General features: G+C 42.7%; 1 protein-coding gene across 1 annotated transcript in view; it reads left to right on the plus strand.

Moving 5' to 3' along the window:
• The window catches only part of LOC136169426 (uncharacterized), a 39,984-nt gene extending 19,057 nt beyond the window's left edge, over positions 1-20,927 (plus strand). The window contains exon 5 of the mRNA XM_065937183.1: positions 20,859-20,927. Coding sequence (XP_065793255.1) covers positions 20,859-20,927 — 69 coding nt within the window. The remainder of the gene's footprint in view (positions 1-20,858) is intronic.
• The last annotated feature ends 3,280 nt before the right edge of the window (positions 20,928-24,207 follow it).

Consider the following 24,207-nt stretch of genomic DNA (forward strand, 5'->3'; position numbering starts at 1 on the left):
TCTCCCTCAGACTCCCCTCCATCCAGGCTGTCACATAACTCAAGCACAGTCCCCTGTGCCATACACTAGCTCTTTGTTGGTGATCCATTTTAAATATAGTAGTGTGTACATGTCCATCCCAAACCCCCCAACTATCCCTTCACCCGACCTTTCCTCCTGGCAACCATGAGTTCATTCTCTAAGTGTGTGATCAAATATATTCTAAATAACAATAAATCAACTTGGGAACATAGGGCTTGTAAGGCTAGTGTCCCTCCATGATCTTTATTTTAAATAAAAAGCCTTGCATTAACTTATCTGTTTATTAGAATCAAATATATCCTGATTCCAGCTTCATACCTGTACAGTGGATTAACTTCTATTGATTGTGTTTTCAGGAACTCAAAGATTAAAATCTCATTTGTACCAATAATGAGACAAGGATGTAAACAGGTGAAAATTTCACTAAATAAACAGCAATAAAAATAGCAATAAAGGACCTAGAACATTCACTGTGTCCAGATATGGGTTAGATCAACATAGAGGTGGACAGAGAGAGAGTAAGATGGAGGGAGAGAGTAAGAAAGAGATAAATCATTGGAATAAACTGATCAGAACACTTTAAGGATTTAAAGGTGCAGATAAAATTTTCATAGGTAAAGAGGGACAGCTAAAAAGGTGGACTGAGGTCAAAATTTGGAGGCTCTTCAATATGAGGTTAAGAACTTTGGATTTTATTCGGTAACTAGGAGACACTAAATTTGTCTAAGTAGGACTGCAATTATCAAAGTGATATAGTAGGAATGTTAATTTGGTGACCATATGGAGGATTACTGAAAATGAGAGAAACAAGGAATTTAAGGTGGAGTGGAAGTGCCAGCCCAAGAGTAACAAGTGGTGGGTGGGCAGCTCCCTAAGGTGAAAACGGCGAAAGATACAGGCTTGCGAGTCTCACAGGTACACCAGCTTCTCTAAACGTTAATCTTGTAAAATTTGAATTGCCGTTGCCTTAGATAAGCAAGGACAACTGGCAACATCCGGAGAGTCTGGGGCTATAGTTTCATCCGGGGCCAGTACAGGCACCTAGTGGGCAGAAACCAGGGATGCTGCTAAACTCCCTACAATGCACAGTACAGCATCTCCCAACCCCCAACAGAGAACGCTTTGTCCAAAATGTCAATAATGCAGAAGTGAAGACACTGCCTTAGAGTGAGACGGTCTACATTGCTATTCTTTTGCGCTTTCTATATTTACTATGTACATTTGTTTTGTTTTGTTTTTTCTCAAGATGCTCATATTTCAATAGAAGCATAAATCATCTTGCTAAATTGGTGGGTAAATATTTCATAATAAATTCTGAAAGAAGGAGAGTGCCTTTAAAAACCTACTTAGAATTACTGGAGAGATGTAAGAAAATGATTTTTCTAGTCCTCATTCTTGGAATGGTCACTATATCAAAATATCTCAATGACACTTCTGCTAAGTAGCTCCAGTCGTGTCCGACTCTGTGCGACCCCATAGACGGCTGCCCACCAGGCTCCACCGCCCCTGGGATTCTCCAGGCAAGAACACTGGAGTGGCTTGCCATGGCCTTCTTCACTCAATGACACTACATGAGAAAAATGTATAAAAAGAATAAATCTTGACTATGTCTGCTCTATAGGAACTGATCCATCTTTTTTTTTTTTTTTTTTTTAAATAGCAAATCAGATGTCCTTCACAGCTCCACCCTCGAGATAACCCAAAAGTCATGATAGACAAGGAGAGGATAAGTGAGTGGCATCGCAGATTCTCTGGTCCTCCTGAGGCAAAATAATATCCTGACTAAAGATTTGTTTCTTTTTTCCAGGTCAACCCACATCATGGATGTCTCTTTTATCTGCCCCTCCCATCCTCCTATAAAGATTACCCTGATAAAGTATGGAAAAGAAATTGAGGAAGATCTGGGGTAGTAAAGGTGATGTTTCTCATATTTCAAGAAGATCCCAGGCCATTTCCATCTTCTGAAATCTCAGTTTCACTAATAAAACAAAAAAAATAAAACAGACACTATTACCAAAAGAAACTGTGTTTTAATGTAACAATTCAGAACATTACCACTTTTGTCCAAATAATACAAATACTATTGTTCAAAGAGATATTAGATTTATAAAACTATCAATTTATAGTCTATCTCAGAGAGTATGCTTTCTTTTTTTTTTTTTTTTTTTTTCCGTTTTTTTTTTTTTTTTTTAAATATTATTTTATTAGTTGGAGGCCAATCACTTCACAACATTTCAGTGGGTTTTGTCATACATTGACGTGAATCAGCCATATAGTTACACGTATTCCCCATCCCGATCCCCCCTCCCACCTCCCTCTCCACCCGACTCCTCAGGGTCCTCCCAGTGCACCAGGCCCGAGCACTTGACTCATGCATCCCACCTGGGCTGGTGGTCTGTTTCACCATAGATAATATACATGCTGTTCTTTCAAAACATCCCACCCTCACGTTCTCCCCCAGAGTTCAAAAGTCTGTTCTGTATTTCTGTGTCTCTTTTTCTGTTTTGCATATAGGGTTATCGCTACCATCTATCTAAATTCCGTATATATGTGTTAGTATACTGTAATGTTCTTTATCTTTCTGGCTTACTTCACTCTGTATAATGGGCTCCAGTTTCATCCATCTCATTAGAACTGATTCAAATGAATTCTTTTTAATGGCTGAGTAATATTCCATGGTGTATATGTACCACAGCTTCCTTATCCATTCATCTGCTGATGGGCATCTAGGTTGCTTCCATGTCCTGGCTATTATAAACAGTGCTGCAATGAACATTGGGGTGCACGTGTCTCTTTCAGATAAGTCTACAAGCAATAAATGCTGGAGAGGGTGTGGAGAAAAGGGAACCCTCTTACACCGTTGGTGGGAATGCAAACTAGTACAGCCACTATGGAAAACAGTGTGGAGATTTCTTAAAAAACTGGAAATAGAACTGCCATATGACCCAGCAATACCACTTCTGGGCATACACACTGAGGAATCCAGATCTGAAAGAGAGTATGCTTTCAAACTGTGATGTTGGAGAAACTCTGATGCTAAAACTGAAGCTCCAATACTTTGGCCACCAGATGCAAAGAGCCAACTCACTGGGAAAGACCCTGATGCTGGGAAAGATTGAGCACAAAAGGAGAAGGGGGAGACAGAATGAGATGGTTGGATGGCATCACTGACTCAGTGGACATGAGTTTGAGCAAGCTTTGGGAGACGGTGAAGGACAGGGAAGCCTGGCGTGCTGTCATTCATGGGGTCACAAAGAATTGGACACAACTGAAGAACTGAACACCAACAACAGAGTATGATCTGATAATGAGATGATGGGATCAGGTTTAAAGTTGTGTGATAAAAAAAAAAAAAAAAAAAAAAAAGTCTTCTTTCAAACCTGAGAGTTCATCTCCGGAATGCATCTTGAGCATCTCAAGATAGTATCAAAATGTCTGCATTTGTTAACTGAGTTAGTTATTAGTGAAAATGGAGACATTCCCTCCCACCTGAACCATCCTGGGTTCTGAAGGAAGCAGGAAAGATGGAGAAGAGCACTTAGAAATGGCAGGTGGGCAAAGAGAGACCCCATGGTCCTCTGCTAGACTCACAGTGTGCAGTGAACACACAAGGTCATGTTGAAAACGGTGGCTGTCAATCACCACTGAAATCAATGTGGATGGTTTGTGTAAGGGAGGAGCACCTTAAACTGGAACAGAATCCATTTGAAAATTAATATAATGCTTTTATTAACTTAAGCAGTTTAATTTTCTAAATTATTGTTTTAATTTTCTTGATTACTATGAACAGTGACTTTAGTACTATTAGAGGTGTGTGAGCTTTCACAATTTCATTGTATTTGTCTAGTTCTGGGAAGACCAACTCCCCACCCTAGGCCTCAAGACACGAGGTCTTTGATTCTGGGACACCCAAGGCTGATGGAGGCTTCTCTTCAGAACACTCTCTCTTAGAAGCCTGGCTTCCCAGTCCTTCAGGTGTAATCAGTGCTGATGTAAAAGCTCTAGGTCCACCAAGAAGAGCTCCTAACAAAAACCACAGGGCCTCTGCTATTGCTCTCACCCAAGTTTTCAATAATCAATTGATTGATCAATTGATTCATTCACTCACTCACTCCTGAAGCAAGCATTCATCAAGTGCCAAATGTATGTGTCAAGCAATAAACTAATACAACGCACAAAGATAAATAAGTTACAAAAATAACGTATCAAAATATTATCATTTTTGAGTGCTGGCCTGAATTATCATTAGTAATTATCAGGGTCCCAAGTCACCATCGGAGAAGGCAATGGCACCCCACTCCAGTACTCTTGCCTGGAAAATCCCATGGATGGAGGAGCCTAGTAGGCTGCAGTCCATGGGGTCGCTAAGAGTCGGACACGACTGAGCGACTTCACTTTCACTTTTCACTTTCATGCATTGGAGAAGGAAATGGCAACCCACTCCAGTGTTCTTGCCTGTAGAATCCCAGGGATGGGGGAGCCTGGTGGGCTGCCGTCTGTGGGGTCGCACAGAGTCAGACACGACTGAAGTGACTTAGCAGCAGCAGTAGCAAGTCACCATCTTTGATCTAAGTAATTTATAAACTTCCAATGGACACAGTGCAAAGTAGTGAGGTTTTCATAAGGGTTTAAACTTTAAATTTAAAAGATGACTCTTTGTTCTGAGAATATGTCCACTATTTCTCTTTGGGGATATTAAATTTATTTCTTCTTTTAGTAAATAACGGTAACCAGAGAGGGTACTATTTTTTCTTTGATTTCTTTTCTTTTAACAATTGCTTATGGCTGATTCATGTTGAGGTTTGACAGAAAACAACAAAATTCTGTAAAGCAATTATTCCTCAAGAAAAAAAAGAAAAAGAAAAAAAATTTGTTGTTGACAAAATAAAAATTGGCACTTTCTGTTGCACAGTTCTTCTTGCTTTTTAATTGTGTGAATCATGGAATCTCAAAGTAGGAGAATCACTGATTTATACCTGAGGTCAGGCTTTAAGCTCCTGTAAATTCTGGGAAGTTGCCCCTTCGGTCCTGTTCGCACAGACATTTAATATCCCCGGGCACTGCACACCACATCCAGTCAGCAGGCGTGATCAATCCTTTTGATTCTCCTAAGTTTTCAGAATGTAAGCACATATTTTTGTCTTTCCAATTTACATCTTATGGGTTTATGTCCAATTCTTGCAGCCAGGGACTATGGTTAGACTATATTTAGCAAACATCTTAATTAGGAAAATGGCTCATGAGATTTATTATGAGGGAAAGTGTAATACAGGTTTCCCGGATGGCTCACCAGTAAAAGAATGCCTGCCAATGCAGGAGACACAAGAGACACAGGTTTGATCCCTGGGTCAGGAAGATCCCCTGGAGGAGGCAACGGAACCCCACTCCAGGATTCTTGCCTAGAGAATCCCATGGACAGAGGAGCCTGGTGGGCTACAGTCCGTGGGGTCGCAAAGAGTCAGACATGACTGAGCAACTAACACACATAAAGGAATGACCAGCTTCCGTGGGTGGACTGTGTCCATTTAGAAAAGAACAGGAAGCTCCCCTTCAGCCTCTGAAATCCAGCATGTGGCCGGTTGTACAGCTGCGTGACTGGGGCCAGCAGCTCGAGAATTCCATCACTCAGCTGGAGAACCCGCCCACCACACGGGGATCTGGGGTTGCTTCAGTCTGACATCTCGGTACCTGAGCAGGGAGCCTCAAGCATCACAATTTCAATTGCTGGGGGTTCCGAGCTCAGCTTATCTGATTTTTCACTTAACAACTAAAGCCAACAGGATCCAGAGGGGTGAAGGGACCTCCCATTACCCCTCTGTGTGAAGGTCACACAGCTAAGAGGAGCAGACAAGAGAGATCTGGAAGACCAACAAGGTTGACACACGGGGATTTTCTCTGTGAGCATATTTAATAGGACACCTCGCTGAAACAGAAAATAAATGACCACCAGCTTGTCTTGCATTACACAGAACACAAACATCTTTTAAAGTTTTGATTATGATTTTAATATTTAAAAATTTAAAGCAGTAAAAATGTCGATGAAGATCAAAGACTGTAACACTAAAAAAGATTCATTAAATACATTTGGAAAACTTGAGAGTGTCACCTGAACAGGAAGCACAGGATGAGTACAGGACAAGAAGAGGAAGTCTCTGCCTGGTGACAACTGTCTCTCCTCCATCCTCCACGGTGCCAGCATCAGTGAGGACCCTGGTTGATGGCCGAGACCTCACGTGGCCTCTGAGCCCTTCTTAACATTGCCCTTCAGGGCTCCACTAAGAAGTGATGTGACTTGGCATGCAAGATGCAATCTATCTTTATCCTTGAAGTACCATCAAGAGAAAAGACATCCACGTGGGAATACATGGACCGTTCAAGGAGCGTAAGTTGACTAGGGTTCCTGCATCCAGCTCCCAGACAGCAGAGTGTGAATGAGCTCGAGGAAGGCACTGACCCAAAGCTTAGATGAACCCAAAGCTTAGATGAACCTCATTCTTTGTTGCCTTCCAAGTCATGGCTCCAAGAATCTCATAAGACAGTTATGAGAAACATTTGAATTCCTAGACCATTACCCACTTGCCCCTAGGTGAAGACATGGTTTCCTCTTTCCCTCCCATGCTTTGAATGGGGCAGCTTGAAGGATTTGAACATGTGCTGAATGATCAAGGCAGCTCCTGGAATCACTTACAAATTGAGGCGCTCAGATAATCTACATCAATCTATTCTTGTGTCCGCACATGCCCAGATGTCTGAACAAGTAAAGGGTGCTTTTTGTTTTTTTAAGAGCATTTTCACCATCTTCAAATGCCTATACATTATATATTCCTGAAACCCTGATAACTTACAAATTGAAGCACTCTGGAAAATTTGAAGAGCTTGAATAATTTTAAATTGCTCTGTACATGGCTCAGAGCTTATACACTTCACCAGTTGGAGAACCCTCTCGATTTCGAAGCATTTCAATAATTCTGAATCAAAGGATGTGCCCGTAGGCATAATTTCGTATCTGAATTTTGACTTGTCGTCACCTGACACTGGCCAACTGAGGAACAGAGGCAGCCTTCATTCTGAGGCATTTTTCATCATTCACTTTCATCTTCAAGGGTGTTTTTAGTTAGGTTTCGCTCTTCTGTTTGTGATTAAATCGACATGGCCAGATTATCTCAGGCTGAAGAGGTATGTTTGCTCCACAAACAACTTAACCTTGACTGTGTCTGCTACACTTGAACTTGAACATGTCAGTACAGCAACGTGCTTTGCTCAGAAAATTAAAGCCTTGTTCCACTAAGGCTGACATTTGGCTGTTGCACTAAATATCACAACTGTTGAGATTTGACAGCTGCAATAAAACTTTGCCCTGTTCTTAAGCTGAACTAGTGATGATCACGACAGACGGGGAAGAGGGGAATAGAGGCACCAAAGAGTTTTTATTTTAAAAGGTACATGATTGAATTTAGGGTTGAAAGAAGCCCCCGAGGTTGTGTATCAAGTCTACAGAGTTATACCACAAGCCTAAATGAGAGAATAAAAGCTCTGTACATTATAATTTGGGATGCACTGAATAAGCTAAACTCCCCCTCCTCCAATTCCCCTAAAAAGGAAAGATGTGTAAAGCAGAAGAGTCTGCCATCAAGTCTCACAGAGTAACCCCACGGGGATTCTCCCCATGAGCAATCACAGGATATGACCAGGACGATACATCACCCTACACAGTCATAAATTAAATTTACTGTAACAACCATACAAACAGAGAAAAAGGAACCGTGGAGTCACACAATCAAAGCAAGGTTAAAATTAAGGGTATTGATCATTTCCTCCAAAGCAAGAGCACAAAGCCATAAAGTGATTAATAGTAATATTATTAGCTGAGTTCACCCAGCCTCCTATGTGCCCAACAAAAAAATTGACATTGCTTTCAAGGTTCCACCAACTGTAATTTTTTAATAGGCTTTCCAAACATTTTGTCTCATCAGAAATCAATTTTAATTCAATCTAAGGATTTAAAAGTTTAAGTTTCATGTTCAGTGGTGAGAAAGCCCACACTTGATCTAATCCTGGATTTTTTGGGGGAGGGTTGCTTTCTTCTTATATGGAATTCGTAGACAACATAGTGGAGTTTTGTTTTTGTTTTTTCCTAAGTAAACATGAGTAAATCAAACCCAGACTCCATTCCCCAAAGTGAGAAGACTGGAAAATGTCCTTTCCCACCCCAAGTTCTCAGACGAATAGCCATGGGTATGCCTTAGCAGCTGGGACAAGGGGAAAAAAAGATACATGGAAAGTATACCCCTGTTTCTAAATAAAAGTAAAGACTTGATTTTAAGTAGAGGTGAGGGTCAGGCCAGGTCAGACATTTGATTCCGGGGTCAGGCCTCTTCAGCCTGTGACCCACCAGGACAGGCATCATGTTCTCACTCTTCTCGGACTAAAGCAGCAAAGACAAAGCTTTTTAATACAATCTGGACTAATTAGGCTTCCAAGTTAGAATAAAGGGATGCTTGGGGGAGAAAAAAAGGCACAGAGCCTTTCTCATTTTATGGCAGTTAAAAAGTACATTGTGATCAAAGTATGGCCTATGCAAAAAGTGGCATGAAGCAAATTATCCTGTTTTCCAAATTTCAGGAAAATCATTTTCCCAAACTAATAGGATTACCCATCACAAAGAATGCTTGAAACTCTGCTGTTTTATATGCCAACAAATCCAACCAAGGAATAAAGGAAACAGAATGAACAGTCTCAAGAAGACACATAATGGAAGAGGCTCATGGGGGGTTGTATTTGGCCCATTATTTACAAGTGAAAAATTCCTTTGTTAGCTGTGTGTCTTGAGCAGACTTTATGGCAAAACCTGACTGACCGGTCTCTGACCAAACAAAACCCCTGGTATTTGCAGGAATTTGACTGCTGTACACTTGAGAGGTCTTGGTCTCAGGTCCCATTATTCACAGGAAAAGAGTTCTTGTGTATATTATGAATAAAAATTATGCATAATTGATCCCATAATGAACATTCCAGCATTAAATGCATGCCACCTCCTTGTGAAATCTGAGACTTCTCTGCCACAGGATTTCTGTTGTGCCTTTGAGGCATATTTAATACTTTTGAGGTTCAAAAAATGTTTTGTCTCTTTACTCTGAAATTCCTATTATGCTAACTTTAATTTTCTGTAAATGAAGTTAGTCATATTAATCATCCAGTAAAATAATATTGAAGAATAAGCACTTTAGAAAATACTTAAAATAAAAATGCTGAAGGAATAACTTACATCCTATTACCATAGGCAACTTTGTAGATAATGACGTTGTAGATATTTTCGAGAATAGACAGAAAAATTTTTAAGTTTCTTTTTCTGATTTCATTATTTCTTTTCATGTCCAAGCTCTGGGTACATAATTAAAATAAACTGTCTATTTTATTTCTCCATTTGCCTGAGCTGAACAATAATTTTAGTCAAACCTCCCCGAATGATAAAACCTAACTATGTGATTATCTCCAACAAACTAGCTGGGGGCTGAGGGGCATGGGTAGCCATCATGTTCCCTCATCACACGGCTCAGTTAACAATACAGAAAGAATTCACAACTCAATGAGCTAACACAGACTCTAATTTTTTCACGCATTTCAGAGTTGTTTGTAAATACATTTGACACAACATAGAATGTAGCCAGTGGTAGTAATGATTCCCCTTTCTGTAAAACGCACACTGGTTCTTATATTTATGTGCTAGGCACAGATAAGGACAGTGTAAGTGACTGTAAGGAGGGAAAACTAAGGCTAGAGGAATATTTGGAAGGCAAAAAAATAGGTCTTGGTGATGGAGTGAACACCCACAAGAAATAAATGGAGAAATCAACATTTAATCGAAAAACTTCAGGAAAAGAATATATACATAACTGAATCATTTTGCTACATGGCAGACATTAACACAACATTGTAAATCAACTGGATGGAAGGTTGATATTAAAACAAGGAATGAACTACAAGTGTAGCCTGAGGAATAAGCAGTATATGTGAAATGCTCAGGATGTGTGTGCACTTCTATTTCACTTATTTTTCAGGTGGAGAGTCTGAGATACATTTGAAAACCAAGACACAAATCAGTGTACAGACAGAAGGGGCTCTGTAAGACCAACCAGAAAACCAGAGAGCGTTTCTTGGATGTTCACAAATCACAGTGATTACACCACAAGCCCAGAGAAAGAGTTTTTGGACAGGCAGCATGCAGATCTCTACTTCCCTTTTAGTTGCTGAGCCAAAGAGTTTCCAAGAACAGGTGGGATAATGAGCACCTTTTTGGAGATTCTGAGAGAAACTCCTTGGATTGTCCACGGGACCTAAAATTTGTGAGACACAAATTACTCGACTTATGTATTCCTGCTTTGGGAAGTCACATATACATTAGACTCTGGCCTAGGTAAAAAGCAGACATTCTATTAACATGGTACAGATATACTTAGCAGGTCAGATGGGAGACTCATGCTCTATTGCAGAGATGACTATAAGTAATAAAAATTCATGAGTCTCTTCTTGTTGTACTAAGAGAAAAACCACTTCCAATTTAGATAGCTTTGGTTGAGTGGTTTAGTGGAAGTTCACAAGTTATCCTAATTACTTTTGACAATCAGATTACCATTCAGTTCAGTTCAGTTGCTCAGTCATGACCGACTCTTTGCAACCCCATGGGCTGCATCATGCCAGGCTTCCCTGTCCGTCACCAACTCCCAGAGCTTGCTCAAACTCATGTCCATCGAGTTGGTGATGCCATCCAACCATCTCATCTTCTGTCATCCCCTTCTCCTCCCACCTTCAATCTTTCCCAACATCAGGGTCTTTGTCAATGAGTCAGTTCTTCGCTTCAGGTGGTCAAAGTATTGGAGTTTCACCTTCAGCATCAGTCTTTCCAATGAATATTCAGGACTGATTTCCTTTAGGATGGACTGGTTGGATCTCTTTGCAGTCCAAGGGACTCTCAAGAGTCTTCTCCAATACCACAGTCCAAAAGCATCAATTCTTCAGTGCTCAGCTTTCTTTATGGTCCAACTCTCACATCCATACATGACCACTGGAAAAACCATACCTTTAACTATATGGACCTTTGTCAGCAAAGTAATGTCTCTGCTTTTAATATGCTGTCTAAGGTTGGTCATAGCTTTTCTTCCAAGGATCAAGCGTCTGACTACCATGCTCACTTCATTGTGTCTTACGTGTCTGTGGATCAGGAACTTGGAAAGAATTTGAAAGTGTGGTTTTGGCTCAGGGCATCTCATGGGGTTAGTCACCCAGCAGCTGGAACTACAGCTGGGTGGAAGCTGGGGCTGGAGGAGCATTTCTCTCTGCATGTGGTCTCAGAGACTCTCCAAGTGACCCCTCAGGTTCAACTAGTTGAACTTCATAGCCTGGCTACCTTAGGGCAGTCAGATTGCTTATATGTACATGAAGGTCTAAAGGGTCAGCCCTCTAGTAAATAAAATGGAAGTATGAGAACATGCTACAAGACAGCTCTAGAAAGCACAGGCATTGCTTCATCAACAGATGAACGGAAAGGGAAGCTGTGGTACTCACATACAATGGGTATTACTCAGCCATAGAGGTGCAAAACGGTGTCATTGGCAGAGACGTGGATAGGCCTAGAGACTGCGATACAGAGTGAAGTAAGTCAGAAAGAGAAAAACAAATGCCATATATTCAGGCATACATGTGAAACCTAGAAAAATGGCATAGATGGTCTAATTTACAAAGCAGAAGGAGACACCCAGATGTAAGGCATGAACCGCTGGGTCATTCAGGCGGAGAGAGGGTGGGATGAACTGGGACGTCGGAATGGACACATATATACTATGGATGTTATGCATAACACAGGTGACTAATAAGAACCTACTGTAGGCCCAGGGAGCTGGACTCTGCTCTGTGCTCTGTGCTGACCCAGCGGAAAGGAAATCCAGAGAGAGGGGAGACGTGTGCAAACGTGACGCTCACTTTGCTGTGTGGCAGAAACTGGGACAACGCTGTAAAGAAATCATCCTCCAGTTTTGTCTTGTTTTTTAAAAAACATATTTCATAAAATAAGTCACAGAAGTCTCCTCGTTGGAAGGAGAGTCAAAGTCAGGTTGGAGGAGAAGTGCATGAGATAGGAGATGCCATCGCCGCCATCTTGGGCAAACACAGTTGGCCCCAGCTGAGGCCCAGCTCTGGACAGCATCTCCAGCTGGCATCATCCATGCACAGCCATCCTGACAGTCAGCATAACTATGCCTGTGTGTGCCAGCAGATGCAGGTGATTTGCAGCTCACTAAATCTCTAGGAAGGGATACTCACCAAAACCATGCAAGATAGAATAATACCTGTACAATCAGCAAACAAAAGTTCACATTTTTTTGAGAATTCCCCATACATCAAACACTGCTAAATGGTTTCAATACATTAGCTCATTTAATCCCACGTAATAATCTGTAATAAAAATACACATAAGGAATTTGAGATGTGAGAAAAGCATTTTGCTCACATTTCTACAGAGCATGACTAAATTTCTCATGGTCTTTCACAGCTGAAGAGAGAGACCTGGGAACTCTAAATTCATAGTCCTAATGCATCTAATCTCAGGAATAGGGACAAATCATAAATTGACTATTGTCTGAAGCCTTTGTGATCATAACAATGTCTTTTCTCAAATAAAAAGTTACAAGACATGAGATGATTCATAAACAGAGAATACCCAAAGTGAGCACAGAGGAAAAGAGGAGGAAGAGACTGGTGTTAACTATTTGAGGAGACAATGGCTCCAAGTTTTCCTAAAGTAATGAAACTTAATGATCCACAGATTAGAGTCGCTCAGAAAACCCCATAATGAAAACTGGAAAACAAAATACTTAGGCCCCTCAAAACTCAAATGCTGAAAACCAGAACCAAAGACAAAACCTTAAAAGCAGATGGAGATAAACGACACATTACTTTTTTTAAATGTGACTTTTTATCTGATGACTAACTTTTGAGGATAAACAATAAACATAGAAGAAGGGCAATAAAACTACATCTGCTAAGCGCCTAAAGGGTGAAAATTTGCAACTTCATAATTCTAATCCCTCAATACAGATTCTTCAAAAACTGAGGCAATACAAACTCACGTTCAGATACCCCACCCCCCAAAAAAGAGCTAAAAATTATGTGCCAGTTGACTTGCACCATAAGAATTACTCGTGGAGTTCCTTTAGACTGAAATTATATCATAATAGATAGGAAAAGAAAGTTCCAGAAGAAAGGGGGAGCACTAGAAAAGGTAAACTCATGGAGAAATACAAGTAACTGTGACTTCTAAAGCAAGATTGGTAATTCTGCCTTGTGAGCTTATAACATAAGAGGAAACAAAATGTTTGTCAATAATATCAGAAAGTGTCAAGGGGTAAGGGGAGTACCAGTGAAGTGAAGTTGCTCAGTCATGTCTGACTCTCTGTGACCCCATGGACTATAGCCTACCAGGCTCCTCCATCCATGGAATTTTCTAGGCAAGAGAACTGGAATAGGTTGCCATTTCCTTCTCCAGGGGATCTTCCCGACCCAGGGATCGAACCCAGATCTTCCGCATTGCAGGCAGATGGTTTACTGTCTGAGCTACCAGGGAAGCCCCAAGGGGAGTAGAGTAAATCAAATACTTTTAATTTTTTTAAATCACTCAAAAGGTGGTAAATATTCTAATTTAAGGGAGATTATAAGAAGTCAAGGATACACATTTTAAACCACGAAAATAAAATTGTAATTTAAACAACAAAAGAGATAAAACTAGTAAAAGGTCACTAAGAACATAGACTATTTAAACAACCTTATTACACAAGTGGACTTAATTGATATTTATAGAACCTTACAAGAGTTGAAGAGTAGATATTGTTTTATGGTACATCAAGGAACATTCAAAATAAAAGTTCATATTAGCACTAGAACATAAATATGAACACATTTAAAAATACTATATAGATACAGAATAAATAGATACACTGCACTCACTCATCATCAAACTAAAGCAAATAAAGTATGTTATAATAACAGAAGTTAAGTTAGAAATCAACAAAGTCTTTTAAAAAGACATAAAAATTGAATGAAACTATAAGTAGAAAATTCCCACATGACAATATTAAGCAGCACATTTCTAAATAACAATGAGTAATGAAAATATCAAAATAAAAATTAGAAAATGAATGATCAAGAAAACACGCAGATCAGTTTGTGGGATGCAGTTTAAACAGTGCTTAGAAGGGGATTTATAGACACATATGCATATATAGAAAAGGAAGACTGAAATCAATCACCAAGAGTGCATTTCAAAAAACTGGAAAACATACATCAAAGAAAGCTAAAGGAAGGAAATAGCAATGATAAGATTGAAAATTAGTAAAATTTAAAACTATATACACAAGTATACAGCATATACACAAGTATATAGTATATGCACAAGTTTATGTGGCTTCCTAGGTGGTGCTAGTGGTAAAGAATCCACCTGCAAATACAGAATACATACGAGACACAGGTTTGATCCCCGGGTTGGGAAGATTCCCAGAGGAGGAAATGGCAACCCACTCCAGTATTCTTGCCTGGAGAATTCCATGGACAGAGGAGACTGGTGGGCTACAGTCCATGAGGTCTCAAAGAATCAGCCATGACTGAAGTGATTTAGCATGCATGTATATACTTCTTGACTAAATACCAAAAAATATTGCTGAGACAAATGTAAGAATAACTAAATATACAGATACACTATGCTTGTCCATAGTCAAACTTAATCCTGTTGAAATGTCAAGTTTTTCTAAATTGAATACAAATAATATGATTTGGTTAAAGCCCTGTACTCCTTTCTACAGGTGCAGTATCAAAGGTCTGCTGAGTGGGTGACTGGAGACACAAGAGTTGTATATTTCACACACATCTGGGGCTGGAAGCCTGAAACACAGCTGTCATTGTGGTGAGCCTCCCTCCAGAGGCTCGGAGGACACCCTGCTTCTCTTCTCCTCCCGCTCCTGTGACTCCAGCATCTCCTGGCATTCTTTGGCTTGTGGCTGCCTCGCTCCCACCTCTGACTACGTCTTCACACGGCCTTCTCCCCGTGTGTGTCTCCAATCACCCCTGCCCACCTCTCAGAAGGATATTTTTTTAAGCTTTCTCTTTATTTATTTGGCTGCACCGCAGAAGTGCGATCTTAACTCCCCCACCAGGGATCAAATCCTCGCCCCCTTTATTGGAAGATGGAGTCTTAACCAGTGGACCTCCAGAGAAGCCCCCTAGAAGGATATTTACAATTGGATTTGGGCCCACTGCCATAATCCAGGACAATCTTCTCATCTAAGATCCTTAATCACATGTGCAAAGATCCTTTCTCTAAACAACATGTGCGGGTTGCAAGATTTGAAGGTGAACATGTTTTTTTCAGGCCACCACTCATCCCACTACAAACCTCAGTAGGACTTTTTTATTGGAAATTAATAAGCTGATTCTAAAATTATACAGACTTGCCTGGAATAGCCAAGACAATTTTGAAGAAGACGGATGAACCCAGAGTCCTTCCACTATTTGATAGGAAGACTTACTATAAAGCAACCATCATTAAGACAGAATATGTATTAAAAATAGATAAACTCATGAAACACAACAGAGAACTTCAAAATGGTTTATGGTTTATAACAAAAGTTCCACAACAATTAAGTGGGAAAAAATAATATTTCAATTAAATGATGTGGCAGCAAGTAGATACCGATGTGAAAACAAAGAAAGGAAAAAGAAATGGCTTCTTGTCTTAGATCAGGCTGCAATGACAGAATACCACTGACTAGATGGCTTACTAACAACAGAAATGTCTCACTCACGGTTCTGAAGGCTGATGTTCACCGTCAGAGTGGCAGTGGGTCAGGGTCTGCTGAGGGATCACTTCCTGGTCGCAGACAGCCCAACATGCCCTTGTATAATTCAGGTGCTAGGAAGACAGTAAGAGAGGTCACTGAGGTCCTGTTCACAAGTGCACAGATCTAGTTTTTGAGGGGTTTTAAAGCTCTTTTTGTGCAAAAGAGAGCAACACTATGACAAAATGATTATTTTGCATTGGATAGGATAGGAAAAACTGCAGAATCTACCCAATTTTCAGCTTTCCGGGATTACTGCATGCATCATGTTTTTCAAACTGAAAAACTTAGCATTTTTGCTTCATAGGCAAAGCTGGAAATCAGCTGTCTGCTGTAAAGCCTAAAACAGTTGATTTAATCCAAGTTCTCCTAGGGATCCTGCTTTATTCACTGACCTTATGTTGGGCTTCCCTGGTACTGCAGCTGGTAAAGAACCAATCTGCAATGCAGGAGACCCTGGTTTGATTCTTGGATCAAGAAGAGTGCCTGGAGAAGGAATGGGGTAGCCACTCCAGTGTTCTTGAACTTGCCTGGTAGCTCAGATGGTGAAGAATCCACCCGCAATATGGAAGACCCAAGTTCGAGCCCAGGGTTAGGAAGATTCCCTGGAGGAGGGAATGGTAACCTCTCTGGTTTTCTTACGTGGAGAATCCCCATGGACACAGGAGCCTGGGAGGCTACAGTCCATGTGGTCGCAAAGAGTTGAAGATGACTTAGCAACTAAGCAAGCTTATGCTGGCTCTGAATGCAAGGTGACAAATTCACAGGTTATTTTCAATGGCTTAAAGTATACTAAAAATAATCTTCAAAGCAAATGCATGAGAAAACTTGCATTACTTAAGTCAGCACTCAAAACAGACAAGGAAAAAAATGGAGGGACATTTAAACTACACATACCATGCCAGGCACTGTTAACAGGTATGAATTGTATTTACTGTGTTTCATAATGTCATGGATAAACATGGTGACCTGTGAAAAAGGTCAAGACTTAGACGTTAGACTTTCCTCTCCACTAAGCTGTGTTACTCCAAGCTACTCACCGAAATTGCTGTGTAACTTAGTTATTTCTTAGAAAAGGCCACAATGTTACAACTGCATTTCCAAATTGTCCCTGATGTGGGCAACCAACATGCAAACACTCCCTGTGTTGATAGGGATCTACAAGCGGGACTGAGGCAGGGTCAGCCCCCACCCCAGGAACCACACAGAAGGAGACGATTGTATTTATTCTCTGCCATTGAAGGACAGGTTTGTGGGGGAAGGGCTGTAGAGATGAAGAGTCAGGTGGATGTTCTCATGGGACAATGGTGAATTAGGCCTAATAAGTGGCGCTAGTGGTAAAGAACCCACAGGAGACCTGAGACACAGATTCAACCCATGGGTTTGGAAGAGTCCCTAGAGGAGGACATGGCAGCCCACGTCAGTACTCTTGCCTTGAGAATTAATGGATACAGGATCCTGATGGGCTATAGTCTCAGAGCGCTGCACAGAGTCAAACACAACTGAAACAACTTCGCATGCACATGCAAGGCAGCAAGAGTCCAGAGCCCTGCTGATTTCTCGGCTGCCTTGCCTCAGTTATTTCTGATGTGATTTTCTATAATGTGTTCTCTTGCCTTTCCACTGGTGCTGTGAGTGACTCTAAATCTGGTCAATGTTTTCATCTTTACCACTTCCCATAAGAGGCACTGGCTTCTGCCATTTGCAGCCAAAAACCTTGGCCTGGAATACGAAACATTTGTCACATTCAACTCAGAAAAGTGAAAGTGAAGTTGCTCAGTTGAGTCTGACTCTTTGTGACCCCATGAACTGGAACCCACCACACTCCTCCATCTATGAGATTCTCCAGGCAAGAATACCGGAGTGGGTTGCCATTTCCTTCTCCAGGGGATCTTCCCCACCCAGAGATCGAACTCAGGTCTCTTGCATTGCAGGAAGATTCTTTACCATCTGAGCCAGCAGAGAATCAACTCAGAAAAGAAGTTCATTAAGCCATTTAAATAAAAAGTTACAATCTATAAAGAGTTGAATAACTAACAAGTTGAGATAACTTGTAATCATTTGCATTTAATAGCAATATATTATTAAGTGACTATTTTATGAAATATTTCCACATAATCAGTATAAACTTGTGAGCTATGAAGGAAATCTTAGTACTTATGTGAGCTTACTAACTTTTAAAGAAAATTTAAAAACAATAAAACTGTCTATTCAAATACAATGTTCTCATTTCTCAAATAAAAATTCTACCATTTAGAATATTGTGATCTTGGAAAAATGACCTACCATCTCTAAACTTAATTTTCCTCTTCTTCAGAGGGGAAGTACTACAATTTAATATTGGCCATGCTAGTACCTGTTATAAACAGCAAATATATTATGAATTTGAAAATCAAGCAAAGTCTAGAATATAGAAAGTCACTAAAAACAGTGACGAGCTTGCAACGTAGTTGTGACTTAGTCCTCTTTTTATTATACGAACAATGAACTCACAGAACCTGACTTTGAAATTAATAGCTGAGTGAAGAGGGTCAGAAAGAGAAAAACAAATATCATGTATTAACGCATTTATATGGGATCTAGAAATATGGTACTGATGAACCTACTTTCAGGACAGCAGTGGAGACACAGGCATAGAGAAGAGACTGTGGACACAGTGGGGGAAGGAGATGGAGGGACAACGGAGAGAGTAGCATGGAAAGTCATACAGTACCATACGGAAAACAGCCAGCCAGCGGGGATTTGCTCTGTGACTCAGGGAGCTCAATCCTCACTCTCCGTGACAACCTAGAGTGGCGGGGCGGGGTGGGAGGTGGGAGGGAGGTTCAAGAGGGTGGGGACATATATGCACTTATGGCTGATTCATGTAGGCGTATGGCAGAAACACAATATTCTTCCAATCAAAAATAAAAGTCAGGAAAAGAAATAAATTAATACTAAGCATGGCCTCTTTTTAGTTTATCATGACAAAGCTCCCTGACAGATATCCTCTCTGCACCAACCTGCATTTTTCCCCAGAAAATAAAACCAAGTGTTTGCTTGCAACACCCTTAAAAATCAGTCCCGCCTTCCTTTATGGAGAAGCAGACATGAGTTCAATCCCTGAGTCAAGAAGATCCCCTGGAAAAGGAAATGGCAACCCACTCCAGTACTCTTGCCTGTGAAATTCCACGGGCAGAGGAGCCTGGTGGGCCACAGTCCATGTGGTCGAAGAGAGTCAGAGGTGACTGAGTGATTCAGACACAGGTCCTCCCCCAGACCTTCAGTTCAGTTCAGTTCAGTCACTTAGTCATGTCCGAACCTTTGCAACCCCATGAATCACAGCACGCCAGGCCTCCCTGCCCATCACCAACTCCAAGACTTTACTCAAACTCATGTCCATTGAGTCAGTGATGCCATCCAACCATCTCATCCTCTGTCATCCCCTTCTCCTCCTGCATTTAATCTTTCCCAGCATCAGGGTCTTTTCAAATGAGTCAGTTCTTCACATCAGGTGGCCAGAGTATTGGAGCTTCAGCTTTAGCATTAGTCTTTCTAATGAATATTCAAGACTGATCTCCTTTAGGATTGACTGGTTGGATCTCCTTGCAGTCCAAGGGACTCTCAAGAGTCTTCTCCAGCACCACAGTCCAAAAGCATCAATTCTTCAGTGCTCAGCTTTCTTTATAGTCCAACTCTCACATCCATACATAACCACTGGAAAAACCATAGCTTTGACTAGATGGACCTTTGTTGGCAAAGTAATGTCTCTGCTTTTTAATAAGCTGTATAGGTTGGTCATAACTTTTCTTCCAAGGAGCAAGCCTCTTTTAATTCCATGGCTGCAATCACCATCTGCAGTGATTTTGGAGCCAAAGAAAATAAAGTTTGTTACAATTTCCATTGTTTCCCCATCTATTTGCCATGAAGTGATGGGACTGGATGCCATGATCTTCGTTTTCTGAATGTTGAGTTTTAAGCCAACTTGTTCACTCTTCTCTTGCACTTTCATCAAGAGGCTCTTTAGTTCTTCTTCATTTTCTGTCATAAGGGTGGTGTCATCTGCATATCTGAGGTTGTTGATATTTCTCCCAGCAATCTTGATTCCAGCTTGTGCTTCATCCAGTCCAGCATTTCTCATGATGTACTCTGCATATAAGTTAAATAAACAGGGTGACAATATAGACTCTATGTACTCCTTTCTCGATTTGGAACCAGTGTGTTTTTCTGTGTCCAGTTCTAACTGTTGCTTCCTGACCTGCATACAGATTTCTCAGGAGGCAGGTCAGGTGGTCTGTTATTCCCATATCTTTAAGAATTTTCCACAGCTTGTTGTGATTCACACAATGAAAGGCTTTGGCGTAGTCAATAAAGCAGAAGAGATGTTTTTCTGGAACTCTCTTGCTTTTTCAATGATCCAAAGGATGTTTGCAATTTGAACTCTGGTTCCTCTGCCTTTTCTTAATCCAGCTTCAGCATCTGGAAGTTCTTGGTTCACGTACTATTGAAGCCTGGCTTGGAGAATTTTGAGCATTATTTTGCTAGCATGTGAGATATGTGCAATTGTGTGGTAGTTTGAACATTCTTTGGCATTGCCTTTCTTTGGGATTGGAATGAAAACTTACCTTTTCTAATCCTGTGGCCACTGCTGAGTTTTCTAAATTTGCTGGCAAATTGAGTACAGCACTTTCACAGCATCACCTTTTAGGATTTGAAATAGCTCAACTGGCATTCCATCACCTCCACTAGCTTTGTTCGTCATGATGCTTCCTAAGGTCCACTTGACTTCACATTCCAGGATGTCTGGCTCTAGGCGGGTGAACACACCATGGAGATTATCTGGGTTGTGAAGATATTTTTTGTATAGTTCTTCTGTGTATTCTTGCCACCTCTTCTTAATATCTTCTGCTTCTGTTAGGTCCATACCATTTCTGTCCTTTATTGTGCCCATCTTTGCATGAAATTTCTTTTTTCTCCCAGAGTGGGAAGGAACAGCTAGCTCCCAAAGTGGCCACCCTCCACGCTGCCCCTTCCCTACCTGCCCGGTAAGCCTGGCCACCTTTTAGCTCTTTGCCCCAAAGGTAATTCCCCAAGGCCACTTGGCTTACTGCTTTGGCTATAATCTATGAGTCCCAATCTGAGACACACCATTCCTTACACAGAGCAGCAGCCAGCACACCCCTTCTAATTTGCAATATTTTTGCCAGCTTCCTATCCCTCCTTCCCTGCTCTATCCCATGGGTCTCTCTAACCCTCATCAAGAACAACTGGCAAGAAAGCACTGACTGGATATTCAGAAGACCAGGTTTCCCAGCTCTGCCCTGTTCTGTGAATCCCCTGGTGGCCTCCATGCCTCAGCTGTTATGTAAGGGGTGCTGACTAGGATCATGTGTGGATGTGAGAGTTGGACTGTGAAGAAAGCTGAGTGCCAGAGAATTGATGCTTTTGAACTGTGGTGTTGGAGAAGACTCTTGAGAGTCCCTTGGACTGCAAGGAGATCCAACCAGTCCATCCTAAGGAGATCAGTCCTGGGTGTTCATTGGAAGGACGGATGCTGAAGCTGAAACTCCAGTACTTTGGCCACCTCACGCAAAGAGCTGACTCAATGGAAAAGACCCTGATGCTAGGAGGGATTGAGGGCAGGAGGAGAAGGGGATGACAGAGGATGAGATGACTGGATGGCATCACTGACTCGATGGACATGGGTTTGGGTGGACTCCGGGAGTTGGTGATGGACAGGGAGGCCTGGCGTGTGGTGGTTCATGGGGTCGCAAAGAGTCGGATACGACTGAGTGACTAAACTGAACTGAACTGACTAGGATCAAACATCCCATGATTCTGGGTTCTGAAAAAGGCGGAGGGACCAAATTCAGAAATGGGCAGGAGAAGAAAGTAGGATAAAACCAGAGAGAGAAGAGAGGATGGAAGTGAAGCGAAGAGGAGGGTAGAAGAGAGGGGGAAAGTGGCCAGAGGGGAGATGTGATCTGGATGAAGTAAAAGCAAAGTGGTGATGGAGTGACCACTAGCAACTCGCGAGGCAGACCTGGAGACCAGATTCGCCTGCAAGCCCAAGCCTCACTCATCTAGCCCTGGCTTGTCCTCTGCTCCAGGCCTCCTATGCCTGATGAGCACGTCCCAGACTCGCTGGAGCTCCAGCCCCAAGACTCAGGCCTCTCCCTCCGCTCCTGGTCTCTCGACTCCAGTCCCTGGCTCTCGCCCTCTGCTGCTTCCTCCACTATGAACTTCTGAGCCCCTGACTCATTCTGGTCGTTCCTTTTCCTTGTGGTCCCCTCGAGCTGGAGGCAGAATTGGGGGGGTGGGGGCCAGAAAAGAGGGCTGGGGTGGAGGAGGAGGTGCTGCCCGCTGGGGATGGGGGCACTTACCCCGCATCTCATACTGCCCTGCTCTCGCTGTCTCTGCAGCTGAGCGTCCCCAGAGCAGGGTACGAGGTTGACCCAACGTAGGAGGCTGAGAGGGTTTGCAGGGCAAGTCGGGGAGATGGAGCGAGGAGTGGCACCAAGGAAGAAGTCTTGCTCTGCTCCAGCAACTTCTTAAGGAAGGCCCTGGCTTCCAGGTCCCCTGGGGCCCCTGGGATGCGCAGCCCAGTACCAGGCAGGACTCCGTGGGGGCGGGGCTCCGTGGGGGCGGGGCTCCGTGGGGCGGGGCTCTGTGGGGGCGGGGCTCCGTGGGAGTAGGGATCCAGTTGGTGCGGTTCCATGGGGGCGGGGCTTCCAGGACAGGTTTGTGATTGGCTAGGCTCCTGAGGGGCGGGGCTCCACAGGAGACCCGGTCAGGACCCTCTTGGCTGGTCTGAGGAGGTGCCGGCCCGCGCACACGCTCCTCTGCTGCAGCGTCCAGGAAGAACACCGGGCCAGGTGGTCAGGGTTTCCCTCACCCACTCCAGGCCCCTCAGGACCTCTTAGGGGCCCAGGGTGCTTCCCCAGTATGAGAGCGGCACAGCCCGCTCCATGGCCCCCTGCAGCCCGAGGGTCCCCGGAGAAGCCAGAGGCACAGGTGGTCCTGGAGCGACGGGCCGCACACCGGGAGGAGGCCCTGCACCTCAAGCCAGGTAAGCGCCGTCCGGGAGGGCGGCAGGGGCGTGAAGCGCAGGCACAGAGAGTGGAGGCGGGGTCGCGTGGGCTGGGGTCCAGGCTGCAGGGCCTTGGCCTGTGTGCCCAAAATCCTGACCTGAGGGTAGAGGGTCAACTGCGCCTGGCATCCCTGAATTCTGCCTCCTCACTACAGCCCGCCAGTTCTCTGCAAAGAGCCGGCTGGCTGTGTCCAGCTCCATGTCAAGTATTCCAACAAATACTTTGTCCCTGCTTCTGCTCCTGGTACCACTCTTTTCCCCGGACGTTATACACAAAAGCGACCTAGTTTTCCCCTCCGCCCTCCACCTCTCCTTCGTATAATCGGGTGTCAAGTTGTGTAGATTGTCCTTCACAATCCATCCCAAATTCATTTTGTTCACAAATTATTTTGAATACCACTAAGCAGAGACATTATTTGCCAACAAAGGTCCGTCTAGTCAAAGCTATGGTTTTTCCAGTGGTCATGTATGGATGTGAGAGTTGGACTATAAAGAAAGCTGAGCACCGAAGAATTGATACTTTTGAACCATGGTGTTGGAGAAAAGTCTTGAGAGTCCCTTGGACAATGAGATGCAACCAGTCCATCCTAAAGGAAATCAGTCCTGAATATTCATTGGAAGGACTGATGCTGAAGCTGAAACTCCAAAACTTTGGCCACCTGATGCAAAGAACTGACTCATTTGAAAAGACCCTAGTGCTGGGAATGTTTGAAGGTGGGAGGAGAAGGGGACGACAGAGGATGAGATGGTTGGATGGCATCACGGACTCAATGGACATGAGTTTGAGTAAGCTCTGGGAGTTGGTGATGGACAGGAAGGCCTGATGTGCTGCAGTCCGCGGGGTCACGGCTAAACTGAACCATAATGTAAGGGCTTCCCTTGTAGCTCAGGTGGTAAAGAACCTGCCCGCAATGCAGGAGACTTGGGTTCAATCGCTGTGTCAGGAAGATCTCCTAGAGACGGGAATGGCTACTCACTCCAATATTCTTGCCTGGAAAACTCCAGAGGAGCCTGGCAGGCTATGTAAGTCCATGGGATTGCAAAGACTCGGACATGACTGAGCAAGTGACATGTTCACTTTTCACCATAATCTAAAATTAATACTTTAGAACTTATTTGGACCACAGGCCAGCATATATGAATATGACCTAAAATAGACCTAAAATATCAACATAGAACCTAGAGTTCCATAGTGTTATCTCTCCACACACAGGAACTAGAGGGAAATGTGGTCACCCC

Source organism: Muntiacus reevesi, chromosome 5, assembly GCF_963930625.1.
Source record: "Muntiacus reevesi chromosome 5, mMunRee1.1, whole genome shotgun sequence".
NCBI lineage: Eukaryota > Metazoa > Chordata > Mammalia > Artiodactyla > Cervidae > Muntiacus > Muntiacus reevesi.